Below are 17,631 nucleotides of genomic sequence, written 5' to 3'. Positions count from 1 at the left end.
TGTGGGTGCGTTTGTTTCGTGGCTCTGGCTCTGGACGCAGGCCCCTGGTGTCTGCAGTCCACTGCAGCGGGGAGAAACAGACGGCTGGGAGAGGCGCCACTCAGCCTCTGCCCAGCGCCTCCTGTCCACGGCGGTCGGCCCGCAGAGGAGCTGGGGCTGGGGCCGATTGAGAGAGGCTTGCTGGAGCAGAAGGGCAGGTGAGAGGGACCGGGACCCCTCTGCAGCCCCCGGGAACAGCGCAGTCACCAGTGTGCACCGCTTCCTTCCTGGGGGCCAGGCGTTCCATACACTGCACTGTACACTACATACACCACACTACATACACTGCACTGTCTCATTTCATTTTCACGCCATTCCTGCCACTAGGTATTATAATCCCCTCTTGCAGATGAGGAAGTGGGGGCTCCTCGCAGGCTACATTGTTGCTTAAGGCCGCAGGGTACTTGGGCCCGAGGCACCTGACTGGAGCGGACAGCGCTCTCAGTCCCTGTGTTAGAGTCGAGGACCCCGAGGAAGCATGAGGCCACCAGAAAAAGGGGCTCGTTTTCAGATTTATGGTCTTGTGATAGGGATAAGGCAAAGGCCTACTGAAGCTTCGTAGAAACAGGGTCCCGTGTTTTCAGGTGACTTCGGGGACTGCCAGGGCCAGGAAATGACTGTAGAGGCAACAGAAACTCAGAAGCACGCTGGCACAGCGCACCGAGGAAGGCTGTTCTCTGGGCCAGGGTTTGCGACAGTATGCGATGGACCCACACACTTGAATGTTCATGTAAGGCTTCCCCATCCCTGAGGGACGTACCTTGGTTGTCGTTTCGAGGATGATTTCTTTGTGCAGGAGTTCAACCACCATCTTCACATGGCCCTCTTTAGAGGCCAGGTGCAGGCCGTTCAGCCCATTCTGTAAGAAACAGAGAGGCGGGAAGGTGTGGTTAGTGGGGCTGCACACCCTCGGCTCCCACTGGCTGCAACAGGGTCTCTTCCCTGCAAAGGGCCGGAAAGGCAGAGCCGGAGGGGTGGCATCAGTCCAAGCACTGAGCAGAGCCAGTCCAGCCTCTCTGGGCAGCTCCTCCGTGAGGGCGTCAGGGAACAGGAGAGCAGGGGAAGGGGGTGACAACAAGACCACCGCCCCCTGGACATGAACTGAGTGTGGGAAGCTCTCACAAAGCCAATGGGTGACCTTGAAATTCAGATCTTGCCTGGGCTTTCAGTCTCCACTAAATTGAAACCGAGTAGCTTCAAACCCCTGGTCCATTTTCATAGCAGCCACCAGAGAAAGGAAAGAGGCAACACCAGTGCCTCCCGAACATGTGCAGAGCTAGAGGTATATCTAGTGAAATAATACCCTTTGAAAGGAGAGTGTATGAAAACTAAATACCACCAGCCCCCAGCTAAGATTTCCTCACTGGAAGAATCTGTATGAAAATAGCTTCGCTGCCACCTTGCCATTTCAAATGTGACCAAAACTGACAGTTACATTTTAGGAAAAGGAAAAAATGGAACAAACATTTTCTGTGCCCAGTCACCCGTCCGCAAAAGCAGAACTCTCGCTCACCAGTGAAAGCCCCCACTCCGCTGGCCCCGCCATGGCTGCGCCCGCGCTGTGTTTCCCTTGTCACTCTCTCCCTCCTGGTCGTCTGGCCCACACACACACTTTCAAACTTTCTGGCAAAGGCTGACTTCGGAGTGCTACTTAGAGCCACAAATTACTCTGACAACATGACAGAACTAATGTCGATGAACTAAATTTCATTTCCAGCGGAGGAGTAGGTCTTGGCTCCACGCAGGAAATGGTTTCAGTCACTAAGCAGTCTCCATCCCCAACATTTGCGCCCTGTTCCCCTCCTCCTCCTTCCCCATCTGCGAGTGTCACCCCTTCTCCCTTCCCTCCTTCCCAGGGGGCGTCCCAAGGCCACCACAGGCTCTGGCTAAGGAGAAACACCCTGGCCACACAGACCACAGCGTGGTGATGGCCAGACAGAAAGATGAGGGTCCAGGGGAGGGAGAATAGGGTACGGTGTGGGGGGATAAATGGTGATGGAAGGAGACTTGACTTGGGGTGGCGAACACACAATAGAAAATTCAGATGATGTATTATAGAACTGTACACCTGAAACCTGTATAATTTTATTAACCAATGTCACCCCGATAAATTCAATGAGAAGTAAAAAATAAAAAGAAAGAAAGGAGAAAGAAAGAAGGAAGGAACCCTGGCCACCAAGATGGAGGGGCTTGGCTCTTGATGGTGTGATTTGAGGGCCCCTGACTCACCTGCCCTGAAGCACCTCCGCAGCCCCAGCACGGGTTCCTGGAATTCCTACCTGCCCTTTGTGTCAGGGCATCATTTCCAGGAGACTCCTGTTAAACCCAAATATTCTACCAGGAATGGAAATGCACTGACCCTCAACAGATTAGTCCCATTGCTTAACTGAAACCAGCAGAGGAAAGTAACAGGTAATTACTAAGTTAGAGATGCAGGGCAGGTACCCCATCCATGGTGGGAGAATGGGAGGTGTATACAACTCTCTTTGCCTTGGATCCTCCCACAGGGTAAACATAACAGGTGCCATGGATACCAAAGACAAGAGTGGGCTCCGAAGGGAACTTCACCTACATCCAATTTAGATCAGCACCGGCCCCCATTCCAAACACACAGAGTTTAATTGGCCAAATGCTTGCTTATCAGCACAGCCAGCCTCCCCAAGGTGTGTGGGGGTGAGGGGAGAAGGGTTGGGGGTGGTAGATGAGAGGGTCCCTCCACCAATGTTTCCCCATGCAAATGCCTGAAAATCTCCTTTAGATTTCCTCCTCTTGCAGATTTCGAACACCATTAAATGTAGGGTCCCAAGCAGTGTAAATCATTCACACCCCAGTGTGAATGAGCTTATCTGATAAAATCTAGGTCAGAGCCGGTTTTGATAACAGAAAGGGAGAAAGTGATTGAAGGCCAGACAGCGGTCTGTTAGAACAGGAGTCTGGGGAGGGGGAAGAGCGTTGGCCTGAAGGAAACCAGTTTCCTCAAATCAGTTTGCAAAACACAAATTCACTGAAAAGCAATTTGCCATGTGACTGTGCTCTGGGAGCCACTCCTTACGATTCTTTGTCCTCAGCTCTACCCCCCATTCCCTCACCCCCCTCAGGTCTGTGCTGAGAGCTGCAAGGTGCCTTATCTGGAAGTCCTGGAGCTGAGCGCAGGCACCCTGCCATCACTCGGGAATTGGGGTGGCTGTGGGAGCCGCAGCAGCTGCCGCGGTGGGCTTATCACAGGGGACTCAGCTGTGGCTGCAGCGAGTGTGGCGGGTGCTGGCTGGGGGTTTTCGTGCTCACGTGCGTGCGCTGCACAATCACCCTCCACGAGCATCTGTCGCCCCGAATGCCTCCAAGCAGGGAAACTGGCAAGTCTAGAAGGGAGACACCTCTGGTTTACTGCTGCTGCCCTGGGTGGCTGGCCCTGCTGCTGGGAGCCGGTGTGAGAGTCTCAGTCCAGGGGGATTCTGGACACACTGCCTGCGCAGGGAATGCTGGAGTCGAGAGCGGTGTTGGAGACCCTGACTGCTGAGGAAATCAGGGGCAGAGTAGTCAAGTGATGAGCTAAGCTCACAGAGCCTTTCTGGGGCGCAGCCACATATAGGACCGACCTGGGTTTCCCAGCGAAGGGGGGCGTTTCCCCCTAGGAACTGGGGTGCTTCTTTTCACCCACATTTCCCCTTGTTTATTGCCAGGTGGCTTAGAGCTGACGCTCCGTCACAGTCGTCATCCGCAGGGGTCTGGCCTCCGCTGCTGGAGCTGCTCGCCGGGGTCACAGTTCTGGTTCCCCGAAAGCCCTTCTCCTCTCCCCGTGTCACATGCCTCCCTCTCAAAGCCACACGCTTGGCAGAAGGCGACGTTCTTTAGCACAAAAGGGACCGTCTAAGCAGATCTGCGTCTCTAACAATTTCACTCCGCTCCCATCCCAATCCTGGTTCGAGGATCTCTTCCTTTTTTATGATTTTTAATTTTTCTCATTTTGTTTTAAATTCGTTTGCTTTCAGCATAGTCACCCTAAGTTATTGATGCTGACAAGTCTCTTATGGTGGCGATCTGAACCCAAGGCCCTCCTCAGAGCCACAGAGCAAGCCCCTTTGGCACAGCGATGACAGCTGTGTGGGAGACGGCCCAGGAATGTAATGCAGACAGAGTCACACAGGAACATGTATGACAACCATTTGTCTCAATATAACTACAGTTGCAGTCGCCTCATGCTGAGTGTTTACTTAATCTGAGCAAACGTTTACTGAGAACCTGTTCTGTGCCAAGCTGGAGCTGAATCAAAGACACACTCTCAGCCTTAAAGAACTCACTTGAGTAGAGGAAACAGATGCATTAAAAATAAACGCAAAACCATGTGAAAATGCCCCACATGGCATGTATCAGACTAGAAGTAGCACAGAGGAGAAAGAAGTTGCTCTGTCAAGGTCAGGGAAGGTTCACGAAGGCTTTTACAAGGCAGCCTGTGCACAGCCAGTGCCGTAAGGTCATTACCAATGGCAACGCGAGTAGCCAGTGTCTGAGTTTAAATTCTAAACCCATGAGGCAAAATGTTAGAAACGGTTCTTCCAGATATCCTCATCAAGTGCCTTCCTCCTTCTTCCAGGAAGCCTCTGACTTCAAGAGATACACAGCATCCAAACCCACTGCAGCAGCTTTCTCCAGCAACTGGCCTCGGCGGGAGGATGGCTGGTCCCCAGCCAGCAGCCGACACCACTGACTGCCAGGAAACCGATGTAGTGCACACGTCCACTGAGGAGCTGGTATAGTTATCCTAGCAGATGCAGAGCTGGTCTGTACGGGAGACCACTTACGGGACCCAAGGAGTGTTTCGTGAACAAATGCCGTATTTCGTACTTTCTCTTCTAAAGCAGGTTTGATTGATAAAATAAGAAGGGTCAAGGGGTGTTAAGTTCCGTGAGCTATTTGTTCTTAGCTATAAGTATAAACAGAGATGAACTATATAAATAGATCGCCCCTTCAAAGCTAAGATCTGTGTGTTCTGCTTTAGTTAAATTGTTTGCTAAAAAGCAAGCTGCTGAATCTTGCTTTGCACCTTGTCATCTATTTCATGTAACTTTCACAGCCGAATGGCACACAGACTGCTGCGGGGCACTGTGGGGACAGGGAACCACACATCTCTCCCCCCAGATAAATGGGTGTAGAAGACAAGCAAGAAGGAGGTAGAGGAATATGAGAGTTAATACTTCCGCTAAATTGGAAGCAGGGGAGCAAAGCAATAACTAGTTGTGGCCATTTCATAACCATATGCCTTTCTCAGAAAAACACCAGCTTGCCAGATTCCTCTTCCTGAACACTCCCCCCTTCTGGGTCTCCAACTCCACTTACGTTACACTAGCCGATAGTATCCCACCGCTCTTGGCTGCTCTGTTCTGCTTTTCTCTCCCCACTCTTTTTTTCTGCTTTCTTTCCATTTTGACCATTTCTCTTGACTGATCTTCAACTTCTTTGATTCTTCCCTCGGCTGTGTCCAGTCTACTGAGGAGCCCGTTGAAGAAATTCCTTGTCGCCAAGGAAATGTTTTCTTTTTCTATTCCTAGCAATTTGCTTGACTCTTTCTTATCATTTCCATTTCTCTTCTGGAAGTCCCCATCTGTTCATGAATGCTGTCCACTATTCCCACTAGATCCTTTAACATGTTAATCACAGTTATTTGAAAGTCCATCTGATAATTCCAACATCCGGGTCACCTCTGAGCTTGGTTCTGTTGATTGTTTTGTCTCTTGATGACAATTTTTTTTCTTATGTGTGGGCTGTAATTTTTAATCGAATGCCAGACATTATGCATAGAAGAGCAACAGAGACCGAAGAAAAGAGCGTTTATGCAGCGAAATGGACATGCCTCTTCTTTTGGGACGTTGAGCATGGCGGGGGTGGGGGGAGCCGAGTCAATCCAGTCAAGAGTTGACCTAGGTCTGGGTTTTGTTGTCACCATCAATGCACCACAGCCTTCACATTCCTCTGGAGGTAGGCTGCTGTTACCTTGGGCCTGGAGTAGGAGCTGGGTGACAGAGGGTTTTTCTGAGTTCTCAACCTCCTGTCGGCTTTCAGCCACCCCTGCATGGCTGCGCAGCAAACGGGGTCTTTCTCCACGTGCTCGCCCCTCTCCCAGCAGCAGTGTGCTCTTCCTTATCACAGGGCGCTAGGCAGGCCGGGGAGTGCAGTTCTTTGGGTCCTGGCCCAGCTTCAGTCTTTGGCAGGCTGTTGCCTGGACCTCAAAAGTAGGATTTGGGGTTGCTTTTGTTTTCGAATTCTTTCCCCTCGCCTCAGTGGCAGCACAGCCTGCCTCGTCTCTGTACTTGGTCTGGGGTGGAAGGGCCTTGCCTCCCTCCAGCAGCAACAGAGGAGTACGCCCTCCTTATTCTGGTGGGATCCTGCCCTCGCCCGGGGCCAGACCGGGTCGCCTCTACCTTTCCTGCAGCGGCACCAGATCTCCGCGGTGTCCTTTGTTTCTACTCCTCCCCACGCAGAATGAATTTCTGCCGGCGGCCTGAAGGTGAGAGAGGGCTTCCTGTCACTTCTCCCGAGGGAAGAGCCGGGGGAAGCAGGCGCAGCTCTGTCTGTTCTTTCCCCACCGCCACAGCCGCCAGGGGAGGCTCTCTCTGGTCCCCTGACCCACCCCCGTGTTTCTCTGGAGCCCCTGGCGGAAGCTCGTCACAGGCACATGGGCCCACACTGGCCTCTAAGAGTTTTGGCTTGTGCAGCACCACCTCCCTCTGCTGTGCTCTGCCAAAGCAGAGGCCGAGGCCTTCTCCTTGGAATCCAGTTACCTCGGTGGCTCTACCACCTCAGCCCCCTGACAGGACGAGGAAAAACTAGAATTTTGTAGGACTTCCAGCCTTTCCCCATGTCACAGTGGGAGCAAGGTCCTTGGAAGCTTTTACATCCGACACGCCCCTGACACAGCCTCTGAGGCCAACGGCCCCACGTGATCGCGTTTCTCACGGCTCTAGTACCGCAGACAACCTTTCAAGGCCCTTTTTTGTTTTTGCAAAAATATTATTGCCAAGCATACACCTGGAGCCTGTCATCTGCCTTTGCTCTTTTTCAGGTAAAATGTCAATTTGGAGGGTTTTTCTGAGAGACAATCTGTCTGAGAGAAGGAGGAGATCGCAGCCAGGCTGCGTTTGTTTCAACATTTTTAAAAAGAAGGAAAAAAAAGTCATATTCAGCTTGAATGATTTAATTTGGAGTATTTTCTTGTACCAACTGTGAGAAATTCCATTGGCAAAATACACAATTCCAGACATTTGTTCTCGGGAAATTATTCCTCTGTTTAGCATCTCCGATCGCCCCAATTACACTAATTGTTACTAAATGTACGAATACAGTAGACACGTATAGGGAATTTAACTCTTATCCCGCCCGGAGCGGAGGATGGTTTCAAACACAAAGGATGTGTGACCCTAAGGTCCTGTGCGTCTCTGGAAATGGCAAGGACATAAATTGCTGTTGCTCACATTCTCGGGTGGACACACGCCCCTTCCATCCCTTTTCTCGCAGCCACTCATTTTACCCGCAGACGCGGCTGCACAGACCTGGCAGCCCCCAGCTGGGTCCTGAGGGCCTCGAGGCTCACGGGCCCCTTCCCACCCCACACCCCGAAACTCACTCTTTCAGTCCCCTGCCCCTTCCTTCGAGTTAAGCACTGCATTTCCAGAGGCTTAAGCTAACGTGCTAATGTAGTATCTAGAAAGTATGATCTTTTTATTCATAAACACCTACTACCGTGCCATGGGTTTAGTTCATCAGATTAGCTGGCTGCCACTGTGCCAGGCTCGCAGGCAGTGGAGCACAGGCCGTGAAGTTTTCATGCGGAAGGAAAACACTAGAGTCCTGGGAAGAATAAGCCAAGGGCAGCGGCAGAGAAAGCCAAGAAGTCTAAGGACCCAAGAGTAAACAAAAAGAGAGGGGCAGGAGAAGGACTTCTAGGTAATTTGGCCTTCATGCAACACTCCAGGTTGCCCATGTGGTCAGTAAACAGCCAATCAGAAGATCTTGCCCATAATAAAAGGATAAGGATGTATATGTGGAGGGTCATATACCTAGGTTTTTACATATAATTTCCCATTTCCTATTCAGTCAGGATTCTCTTTTAGTTTGTTCTGTCAAGAGAAGATAAGTATTATACTCTAGGTTATGGAAGTTTAATTCCCTGAGTAACAACTAGCCTGTACATTCATAGCCTCTAGCTTTGCTCTATTATTGATTCGCATTTGTGGAGCAAGATCACTTACATTATACATTTGCAAGTCTACAGCCCTGAAGCAGAGCGCCAAATAAGAATTAAGCAGAGCTTACAGAGGGAGAAAAACAAAGGATTGAAATGATTGCCGTTCCTATTCCAAACCCTGAAATTCATGGGAAAGAGAGAAACAGTGAGGGAAGGAAAAATAAGTGCAGACCATGGAAACCAAGGAAGGCAGAGGAGGTGATGTCCAAGCAAGAGATGATGGGCAGGGAAAGAGGGAGACACTGTCACACAGGGCCACTAGATGAGGAAATGAATTAGGCAGCCTTCAAAAACACTACTACAACAACATAAATTCTGATTTCTTTCCCCAAATTGTCTGCATTAAATTTTCAGCCCCAAATGAAATGACACCGAAAGTGAACGGAAGTTTTCCCACCTTCTCTTTTCCTCCAGTCCCTTTCCTCCCCTCCCCTCCCAGCTTGGAGATACAGGCATCCGAGGAAGCAGGGCAGTGACCCAGAAGCAGTGCCCTGCAGAGGCTCTGTCGGAGTGTGTCTGGTGTGTGAGAAAGAGGAGGGCTACTCCGGCGTGGTCAGGGGATTGTTACACCAAGCACACAAATAAGTCTGTAGAACATGACACAAATCAGTGGGAGTCAGCCTTTCTACTGTGAGCAGGGATTTACAAACCTGGAAAGAGAAAAGGCTAGAAATAACCTTGAGGTGCTGGACTAGAATTGGAAATGATGGCATGCTGCTGTGGATTATCTATCTATCTATCTATCTATCTATCTATCTAGATAGATGTAGAAATAGTTACAGCTGTGTGCAGACACACAGGGGCATGCAGCAACCAGTAGCAACGGGCACATCGAGTGGCAAGATTTTGGTGTCTAAATACCATCCTAGGAAAAGTGGCTGATCCAGGGCTGGGTCGGGGAAAGCACAAAATGACCCTGGGACAACTTGTGCCATTTGGTACAAAAGGTAAGAAGGTGAGGAAAGAATGTCCTCATCAAAGAATGATGAGGACAGGTCAAAGAACAAAGAAGCCAGATTATTGAAAGGGCCTAATTTAGCTTTGAACGTCAACATAAATCATGAGAACATGAGATTACTACCCATCAAATACAGTAAAATTCCACAAGTCTGTATGGGTAAAAATAAATATGAACAAAATAAATCTTGAGGGAGGAGGAAAAGCTTATCCTTCAGTAGAATGCCAGCTAATAAATGTGCAGGAAAAGATGGGGATGGAGAATCCCCCTTTGGAACCTCATCGTGGTAGTTAATACAGGCGGAAGACATAAACCTGTGCCAATGCTGGTGGCCGGAAGTCTGATGAGGAAACAGGGTATTGGCATGACATCAGAATAGTCCCTCACCCCCAAAAACACTGATAAACTACAAAGGGAAAAATTGGTGATTTTACAGTAGAAAAACCTGGTAGACAGCAACTTCACCAGGTGATCAGGGTTAATATCACCAGGAGTGTAGTTTCTGCGGTATTCCAACCAAAAATGCACTTAGTCCAGTCATAAGAAAACATCAGCAGACACAGCTGAGATTCAGATTACAGAATGGAAGACTGTCAAAAACACGAGGGGCAGGCAAAGATGGAGGAAGTGTTTCATGTTGAAGGAGACTAGTGAGACAGACAACTAAATACAAAGTGTGTTCTGGATAGACTCCTGGGACAGAGACGATTCGAGATGATGGAGATGGAGATGCAGATGGAGACAGGGGTGATGGAGATGGAGATGATGGAGATGATGGAGTTGGAGATGGAGAAGGAACACAGGGTGGAAGGGGCAGGAAAGAAGGGTTAAAGGATGGAGGGGGAAAGAAAGGACAGGAGAACACTTTCTAATTGTGGGTACAGTTGGCAAAATGTTAATGGGGTCTGTGGATGGTTGTGTTACATCACTGTTGATTTCCTGACTGGGAGGCTTTTAGGGTGGTTATGAGGGAAAGTGTCCTTGCTTTCGGGTGGCACACACTGAAATGTTTGGGGGTGATGGGGATCACGTTAGGTATAGTATATATGATAGATAGGCAGGTAGGCAAGTAGATAGAGCAAATGCAGTAAAATTGTAATAGAAAATTAGAAAATATGGGTGAAGGAGATGTGAAATTCTTTTGCAGTGTTTTTATAGGTTCAAAACTCTGAATTTTTGGAAAAGAAAGTGAAGGTCGGAGTGAGTGGTGGTGGGAGAGGCTGCTGGAGAAGCAGAAGCAGGGCCGAACCTCGGGGCTCTGGCTGCGGGAGCAGAGGACGGCGTCTGAGCACTCAGGGCCAGTGCGAGGGGCTGAGTGTGCACAGCCCTCGTATCTGATGAGGGGAGGCATGAGCCTTCCAGACTTCAGAGATTATTCCAGAGTAAAAACCCTTGCATGCCACCAAATGATGACCAATGGCCGGAGAGCAGCCCCCAGACACAGGTGGGAACCGGTGGACGGGGAAGCCTCTATCAGAGGGCAGGTGGCAGGTTCTGCCGGGCCATCCCACCTGCAGCCTCCTTCTGACCCAGATCTCACAGGGCTCCCCAGACACTGCGTGGTGGGCTGGGTCTGCTAAAAATACACGATCCTGGAATCTAACGGAGGAGGAGCCACACAGACCTGAAGCAACTGCCATAGCCCTAGCAGAAAGCATACCTTATCTCCCTTGCCAACCTGCCTCTTGCCCAGGGATGGGGAAAGCAGATTAAGAGCAGAAACAGGGAGGGAAGGACAAACTCGGAGAGAAAGAAAGTGACGCAGGTAGAAAAGAACAAGACAGGCTCTAAGCACTTTCCCTCTCTGTTCTATTGCAATCTAAATTTACTGCCGCTACCCAGGTAGCTCTTAAGACTCATAGTTTACTAGATATTCATGAGGAGGAAGAACACGCTAATCCTTTTCATTATCTTTAAAAGAAAAGAAAGAAACCCACAACTATTTCAGAGCTATGCGAGGAGATGAATCAACCCCGGATCACCTCTCTACTCTCGATAAAAACCCTGCACAGCCTCCACGCTCAGTGAAGTCCCCTGGCTCAGAGCAGATCAGCCGCAGGCGGTGGGGCCCTCTGGGAGCCTGGAGGAAGTGCGAGCTCAAGTTAATGAGAGAATGGGACTCGGAGGTTCAGCTCAGCAGCTAAGAATATCTCCTGTGGACTAGAAACGGTTTCTATGTCCGAGATCTTGGCATTTCTTTAAAAAGAGGAGAAGAGCCAGACCTTTGGAAGCAGGGCAGTGGGGTTCAGAGCAAAGAACAGTAGATAAGGAACTGAGGCCTCTAAACTGTTCTCCTGACCCATCACTTCATATCCTTAGGCCTCAATCTTTTTCTTTTTCTTTTTGTTTTTAGAGAGAGGGGAAGGGAGGGAGAAAGAGAGTGAGAAAAACATGGACTGGTTGCCTCTGTGTCCCAACCAAAAGCACCCAGACCACAGACTGAACCAGTAACCTAGGCATGTGCCCTGACCAGTAGAACCAGTGACCTTTGGCTTTGCAGGATGCCCCACCCACGGAGCCACACAGGTCAGGGGAGGGCCTCAGTCTTTGTGTCTTCAAAATGTTACAACTGCCTTATCTCCTAGCTTCCTCTTCATTCCACAATTCCAGAATAAAACAATGTAACAGCTCTCAGAGAACAATTAAGATATGCATGTAGAAAATGTGTAGAAAAAGGTAAGACCAGATTCATACCAACCTGTTCACAGAGATTTGGGGCATAGAGGAAGACTTACAGAAGACTATATACAAGTATTTCTGCATAGTATGAATTTTTAAATAACTACCATGTATTAGTTGTATTGTTAAATTAAAAATGACAAAACAGCCCTGGCTGACGTAGCTCAGTGGATTGAGTGTGGACTGTGAACCAAAGTGTCGCAAGTTTGATTCCCAGTCAGGGTACATGCTTGGGTTGCAGGCCACAGCCCCCAGCAACCACACATTGATGTTTCTCTCCCCCTCTCTCTCTCTCTCTCTCTCTCTCTCTCTCTCTCTCTCTTTCTCCCTCCCTTCCCTCTCCATAAATAAATAAATAAAATCCTTAAAAAATGACAAAACAATTAAAATCACAGACATGCTTGTCAAAAATGACCAAAAAAGTTTATATCAAAGAATCTGCAATCAAAGTACATAATCCCAGGCAAATTTGCGCGCGTGGTCTATTTCAATCAGAAAGCGTGGAAACTGGGTTTAGCATTTCCTCTAATAACCAGAGAGGCAATTTTCAAGATGACATCAAATGTCATTTTCCTCTGTGTCTTTTCCTGTCTCTCTTCAGCACACCATAGCCTGTTTCTGGCCCCAAAAGTAAACTGCTTTCAACCACGCTCCCACGGCACTCAGCAATAGCTGTAGCAAGGCCCTTCATCAGATGGAATGGCATTTATCTGCTCCTGTGCCTGTGTCTTTCACAGACAGGACTGTCTTGGGTTCTGTGTTTCCCTCACCTTTCTGTCTCAGATCCCGGCACGGGGACTGGCACACAGCATGTGCTCCACAGATTCTGCAGAACTGGTGCACATTCATGCCACCTGGCCCATGTAGTACCACCTTTTTTCTCAGTCTCCCAAGAGTAGGGCTATCACAGCTGGTCCACGAGTGGTCCAGCCACAGCGATCAACCATAAAGGGGAGTGTGGAGGGTGCACTTTCCTTGCAATGGGTTCCAGGTCATTCTGAGGATGCCCTTCACACTTTACCTCATCCCCGGGGATTCCAGAGATGTCCCCGTTGTCGCTACAAATGCACATCTTTATGTAAATGAGACAGTCAGTTAACTCTCCCTTCTTCAAGAAGGGAGGGGAAATGAGGCCAGTACCAGGGCGGTCCCCCAGAGGAGGAAAGGGCTTTGCTGCAAGTCTCAAGTCCGCCTGCAGGGTGCAGTGTGGAGACTCCAGCTGCGAGTTGGGAGACCCAGCCTCGGGTTCAGGAAGACTTCACCTCTCTGAGTCTCACTGACCTCACGTGTCCTGTGTGTCCACCTCACAGGCGGCGTGAGCACTAAAAGTGGCCGTGCCTGGGGAAGGGCTCTGGAAAGCAAAGACACTGTAGGACTGGGATCTGGGATTATTAAACACAGTGGATCACTCTGACTCGTGACGTGGAATCAGCTTTCTTGAAGACGGTAGACTGGTCGGTCACTCTGAATTAGCAGGATGAACATGAGACAGCTTGTTTCTGCTGAAATGCAGAAGTAGTTTACCTATGTAAAGTAACTCAGAGATAGGGGTTTTAGAGTTCCATCTTCTTCACTAATACTTTTCTAGTAAGAACTTCAGAAGAATCCATGGCACCAGACATGGGGCATCCAGTTGCTTCTCTTGTTTAACTGCCCACCACAGACCACGACCTTCCCATGTAGGGGGCTGCAGTAATATCTTCTTCTTCTCCTTCACTGCTATTCCAGGGCCTCAACAAGGTAGCCAGTTTCCAGAAGGCTTAATATTAACATATTGTCATATTAAGGAGGCTTTCTGTGTGAGTTTGAGGGTACAGGTAAAATTAGTAAACTACATGGATGCATGGCATTTCTATGTCTGTCGTAGTTCCTCAGAAAAAGGAGATGACACAGAAAAGTAACAGGTTCTCTGTCTACACTGACCTAGACATGACCTCTGCAGCCTGACCTCCTCCCTCTTTTCTGTGTACCCCTACCTCACTGAACTCCTGGCTGCCCGTGACCTTCACTGCTCCTGCCTTCCCAGTCTGTTCCTTCTGCTGCGTTTTCCTTTCCCCAGTTCTCCACCTGGCAAACTGCTTCTATTTCTTCAAAGCTCTTCTCCGAGCATTCAGCATCTCGGCCACCACCCCAGACCAGAAGCAGTGTGAGAGGAGGCGCTGGGAGTTATTCAGTGTTGAGCAGCCAGCACGTGGCACATTCAAGCAGCTTAATAAATATTTGTTGAATCACAGACTAAATGAACAAAAAACATCCTCTATGTTTTATTCCGCATGGCACTGTAACCCAGAGTTTCTGTCCTTCTATGTACACGCTGGACTCCTTTAACGGCCTCTGAGTTCTTTGAGATCAGGGGATAAGTGAATTTAGTCTCTAGCAAGGTGCTTGGGTCCTTATAAGTGCTCAATACCTGTTTGTGGAATAAGTAAATGAGCAGAGAAAGTTTAGGTGGTCTTCATAAGTACATCTCATCAGAGCCAAAGTCATAAAGCTCAGACGATACTCGGAAGAAACCCCTAGACCTCAGCCTCCTGAGGTGCAGTGAGGGCACTGAATGCCATGACCACTGAGCTCTAAGATTCTGTAATTTGGAAAGGTAGCAACTATCGCAATCGCCAGAGCCCAAGAAATCCTGATCAAAACACTTGGTATTTGGTTTCTGTAGAAAAGATTACTCTGCAGCAGGAACTGTTGTTACAGGTACCCCATTTATTTGAAATGCCCCAAACCCTTTACTTTTAAGATAAACAAGGACCCAGCGGTGACAGAGGACGCGTGGAATGTGGAAACTTAGGGAACATCAGCGGGACTAGCGCGGCCTCACGCGCCTTTGCTGGCTGTGCTTTAGGACTGGAAGTCGTTTCTGTTTTTGTGAATGCTCAGGTGGCTGGGCTTCTGGATACTGCAGCCGATGTCACCACATACTCAAGGGGCGGGGCCAGTGCCAGAATCCGAACCACAGTCCTTAACCTGCGAATGCCTCTTTCGCCGTGCTCTTAAAAGTGATAGTGCTTGGATCAAGTTCCTCCAGGGCCTGGGCGTCAAGTGCGCGAGCTCTCATCATTAGCGGTAACAGCAGGCTTAACATCTACTGATGGAACTGAAGAGCACCTATTGGGTGCCAGGCAGAGTCCTGACAAAGAGCATTGAATAAAACCAAGTCCTCTCCCCTGAGGTGCCTACATTCTAGTGGAAAAGACAGAGAAACATAAGAGACACACAGGTGCATCTTAAGGCAGGTAGCAGAGAGTGCTGTGGAGAGAGTAAGGCAGGCTGCGGGGGCAGGGGTGCCCGGGATGGCCCCGAGGAGCGTCTGCTGACTCCCTGCCTCATGCCAGCACCACAGACAGCGAGGCTTCTCTCTTTGGTGCGCACTCTTGTCCTGGAGTCTCGAGTAGCTTTCTCATGAGGAAGGCAAGTGAGCCAGTGTTTGCTAGCATTACAGGAAGAGGACAGACACTACAGTAATGGGGTCTCTGGCCCCCAGTGTTACAGTTCGAGGTGCCCAGGGGAGCACCCCTGTTGACCCAACAACGGTAGGAGCTCAGGAGAGCAGAGGCTGTGAGCCTTCTCCGCGGTTCCCTTTTTACTTGGCTAACTGGTAAATGTGTAAGGTCAGTGAGTTCACTGCAGAAAGTGTTTTTTAATTGCTATGGCCTCCATAATACAATATTTTCATTTGATTAAGTAATCCAGCAGTCATTCTGGAGATGGAATATATGAAGCTGATACTGGAACGCGCATAATTATTCAACATCACCATGTTGCATGGTGGGACGTGACCGAGCTGCACGGGAGGGCTGGGCAGTGAATTGCAAAGGCAGAGACAACTTCAGGCTCTGGGGGTCAGGAATGTCTTCGCAGTGGCTTTTGAGCTGAGATTAGAAATAATCACCCCACTGCCACATGGTTCTTGCTGTGGCGAGACAGACATGGCCCCGGGCTGACTAAAGAGCCCCTGGTCCCTGCATGTCCCTGTGCTGTGTATGCTGAGACCACCGTGGCCAGTGTGACAACACAGCAACCCCAGGGAGGCAAGCCCTCCGCCACTCCACCACCTCCATGGGCCCCTTATTCAGAGCCACCGCTGGGACCGACCTGGTCCACAGCTTCAGCCACCTGACCCATCTCCCTGCTTCTGTTCCTGGGCCCCAACACTACTCTCCACACAGCACCCAGGTGATCACTTAAAATCTACATCAGACCTCTGACTGGTATAGCTCAGTGGATTGGGCACCATCCCGCAAACCAAAAGGTCACTGGTTCAATTCCCAGTCAGGGTACATGCCTCAGTTGTGGGCCAGGTCTTTGGTTGGGGGTGTGTGAGAGGCAATTAATCAATGTTTCTCTGCACATTGATGTTTCTTTCTCTTTCTCTTTCCCTCCCTTCCCCAATACCTAAAAAATAAAATAAAACGTTTTTAAAAAAAATCTACATCAGATGGAGCATCTGTTGTGTAACACCTTCCATTGGCTCCCCACCACCCCTACAGTAAAATCCGAGTCTGAGTCATGGCCTGGGAGCCCTTCATGGTTTGGTTCTGGAAGTTTCTCCCCCTCCCTGCCTACCAGGTCCCCTCTCGCCATCCCCCTGCAGCCCCATGGTTCTCCTTGCTGCTCCCCAGACAAACCCAGCTTCCTGCTGCCCCCGGGGCCTTTCCCACGTCTTCCCGCTCTTCCAGGAGTGCTCTCCCCCAGAAACCACACGGTCTCATTTACTTCTCTCAGGCCTCTCGTAAGTGGTGTCCTTGGAGAGGCCTTCCGTAGCCACCCCATTAAAACATCGTTCTCATCCATGGTACTTCTCATTAGCTGACATTCTGTATTTCATCTTCTGGTTACGTCTGTCTTCTTTACTGCACATGGCTGGCACAAGAGCACAGCCTCTGTCTATTTTGTCTGTCTTGCTCAGTGCCTGGAAAAGTAGCTGGCACAAAGTAGGTGCTTAATAAATACATGTGGAGTGATCTCCCAGAGGCACTGGTGGGGTGATATGCAACATGCCTCTCATCCCGGTTTTCATCAGCCAATGCCAGCATCTGCCTTCCTCGAATGCTGAATGACTTCCAAATATCTATCTTTGGGTTGGACCTCTTATCTAAGTTCCTGGCTCAAAGATCCAATTTCTTTTATATATATCTTCACTTCGATTCCTCAAAGACCTCAGGAGGCTCTCATACAACCCTGTTCTTCCCTCCTCACCCTGTATCCACACACTGAGTGCCCTCCCACACTCGGGGTTACAGTGAATGGTGCTTCCACCTCCGGAGTAAGCTGGACCTGAAGTCATTCTTAGTTCAGGGCTCCCCACTCCCCTCCCCAATCCAATTCAACACCGAGGCCCGTGCACCTGGCTCCATCTCCACACTCACAATCTTTACCCAGAGGCCTGATGTTTCCCCCTGGACCACTGTAACAGTCTTAACACTGGCCCCCATATCCACCTCTGGGCCCTCCCAGGTGTCTTCTGCACACTAGCCAGTGTGGCCCTTTGAAGCACACCTCTGACCACATCATACCTGTGCCTGAATCTGCGGTCCGCTTCCCTCTGCTCTCAAGATAAAGACCAGAACTGTGAACATGGCTTCTGTAAGCAGCATGGATATTCTACCAAGAAACACTACACAGGCTGTTGAATGCAGAAATGCCTTCATTCCTCTTGGTTCATTCCTCTTGGAGCTCTGAAGTACCGCCCTCCACCTCCCCAGGGCCAACT

General features: G+C 49.7%; 1 protein-coding gene across 7 annotated transcripts in view; it reads right to left on the bottom strand.

The window, feature by feature from the left end:
- ANK1 (ankyrin 1) overlaps window positions 1-17,631 on the bottom strand; it is a 229,778-nt gene that overhangs the window by 69,853 nt on the left and 142,294 nt on the right. For 5 of the 7 annotated variants that reach the window (XM_036011563.1, XM_036011567.1, XM_036011568.1 and 2 more), the window contains exon 1: window positions 800-991. The exons of 1 other annotated variant lie outside the window; for it this stretch is intronic. In XM_036011563.1, coding sequence (XP_035867456.1) covers window positions 800-850 — 51 coding nt within the window. In that variant the 5' untranslated portion in view covers window positions 851-991. Of the gene's footprint in view, window positions 1-799; window positions 992-17,631 lie in introns of those variants that run through there. One more of the 7 variants, XM_036011564.1, reaches the window with a different exon arrangement.

This window comes from Phyllostomus discolor, chromosome 11 (genome assembly GCF_004126475.2).
Source record: "Phyllostomus discolor isolate MPI-MPIP mPhyDis1 chromosome 11, mPhyDis1.pri.v3, whole genome shotgun sequence".
Taxonomy (NCBI): Eukaryota; Metazoa; Chordata; class Mammalia; order Chiroptera; family Phyllostomidae; genus Phyllostomus; species Phyllostomus discolor.
Note: the sequence above shows the minus strand (reverse complement) of the source record. Positions and strands in the feature narration are given on the sequence as shown.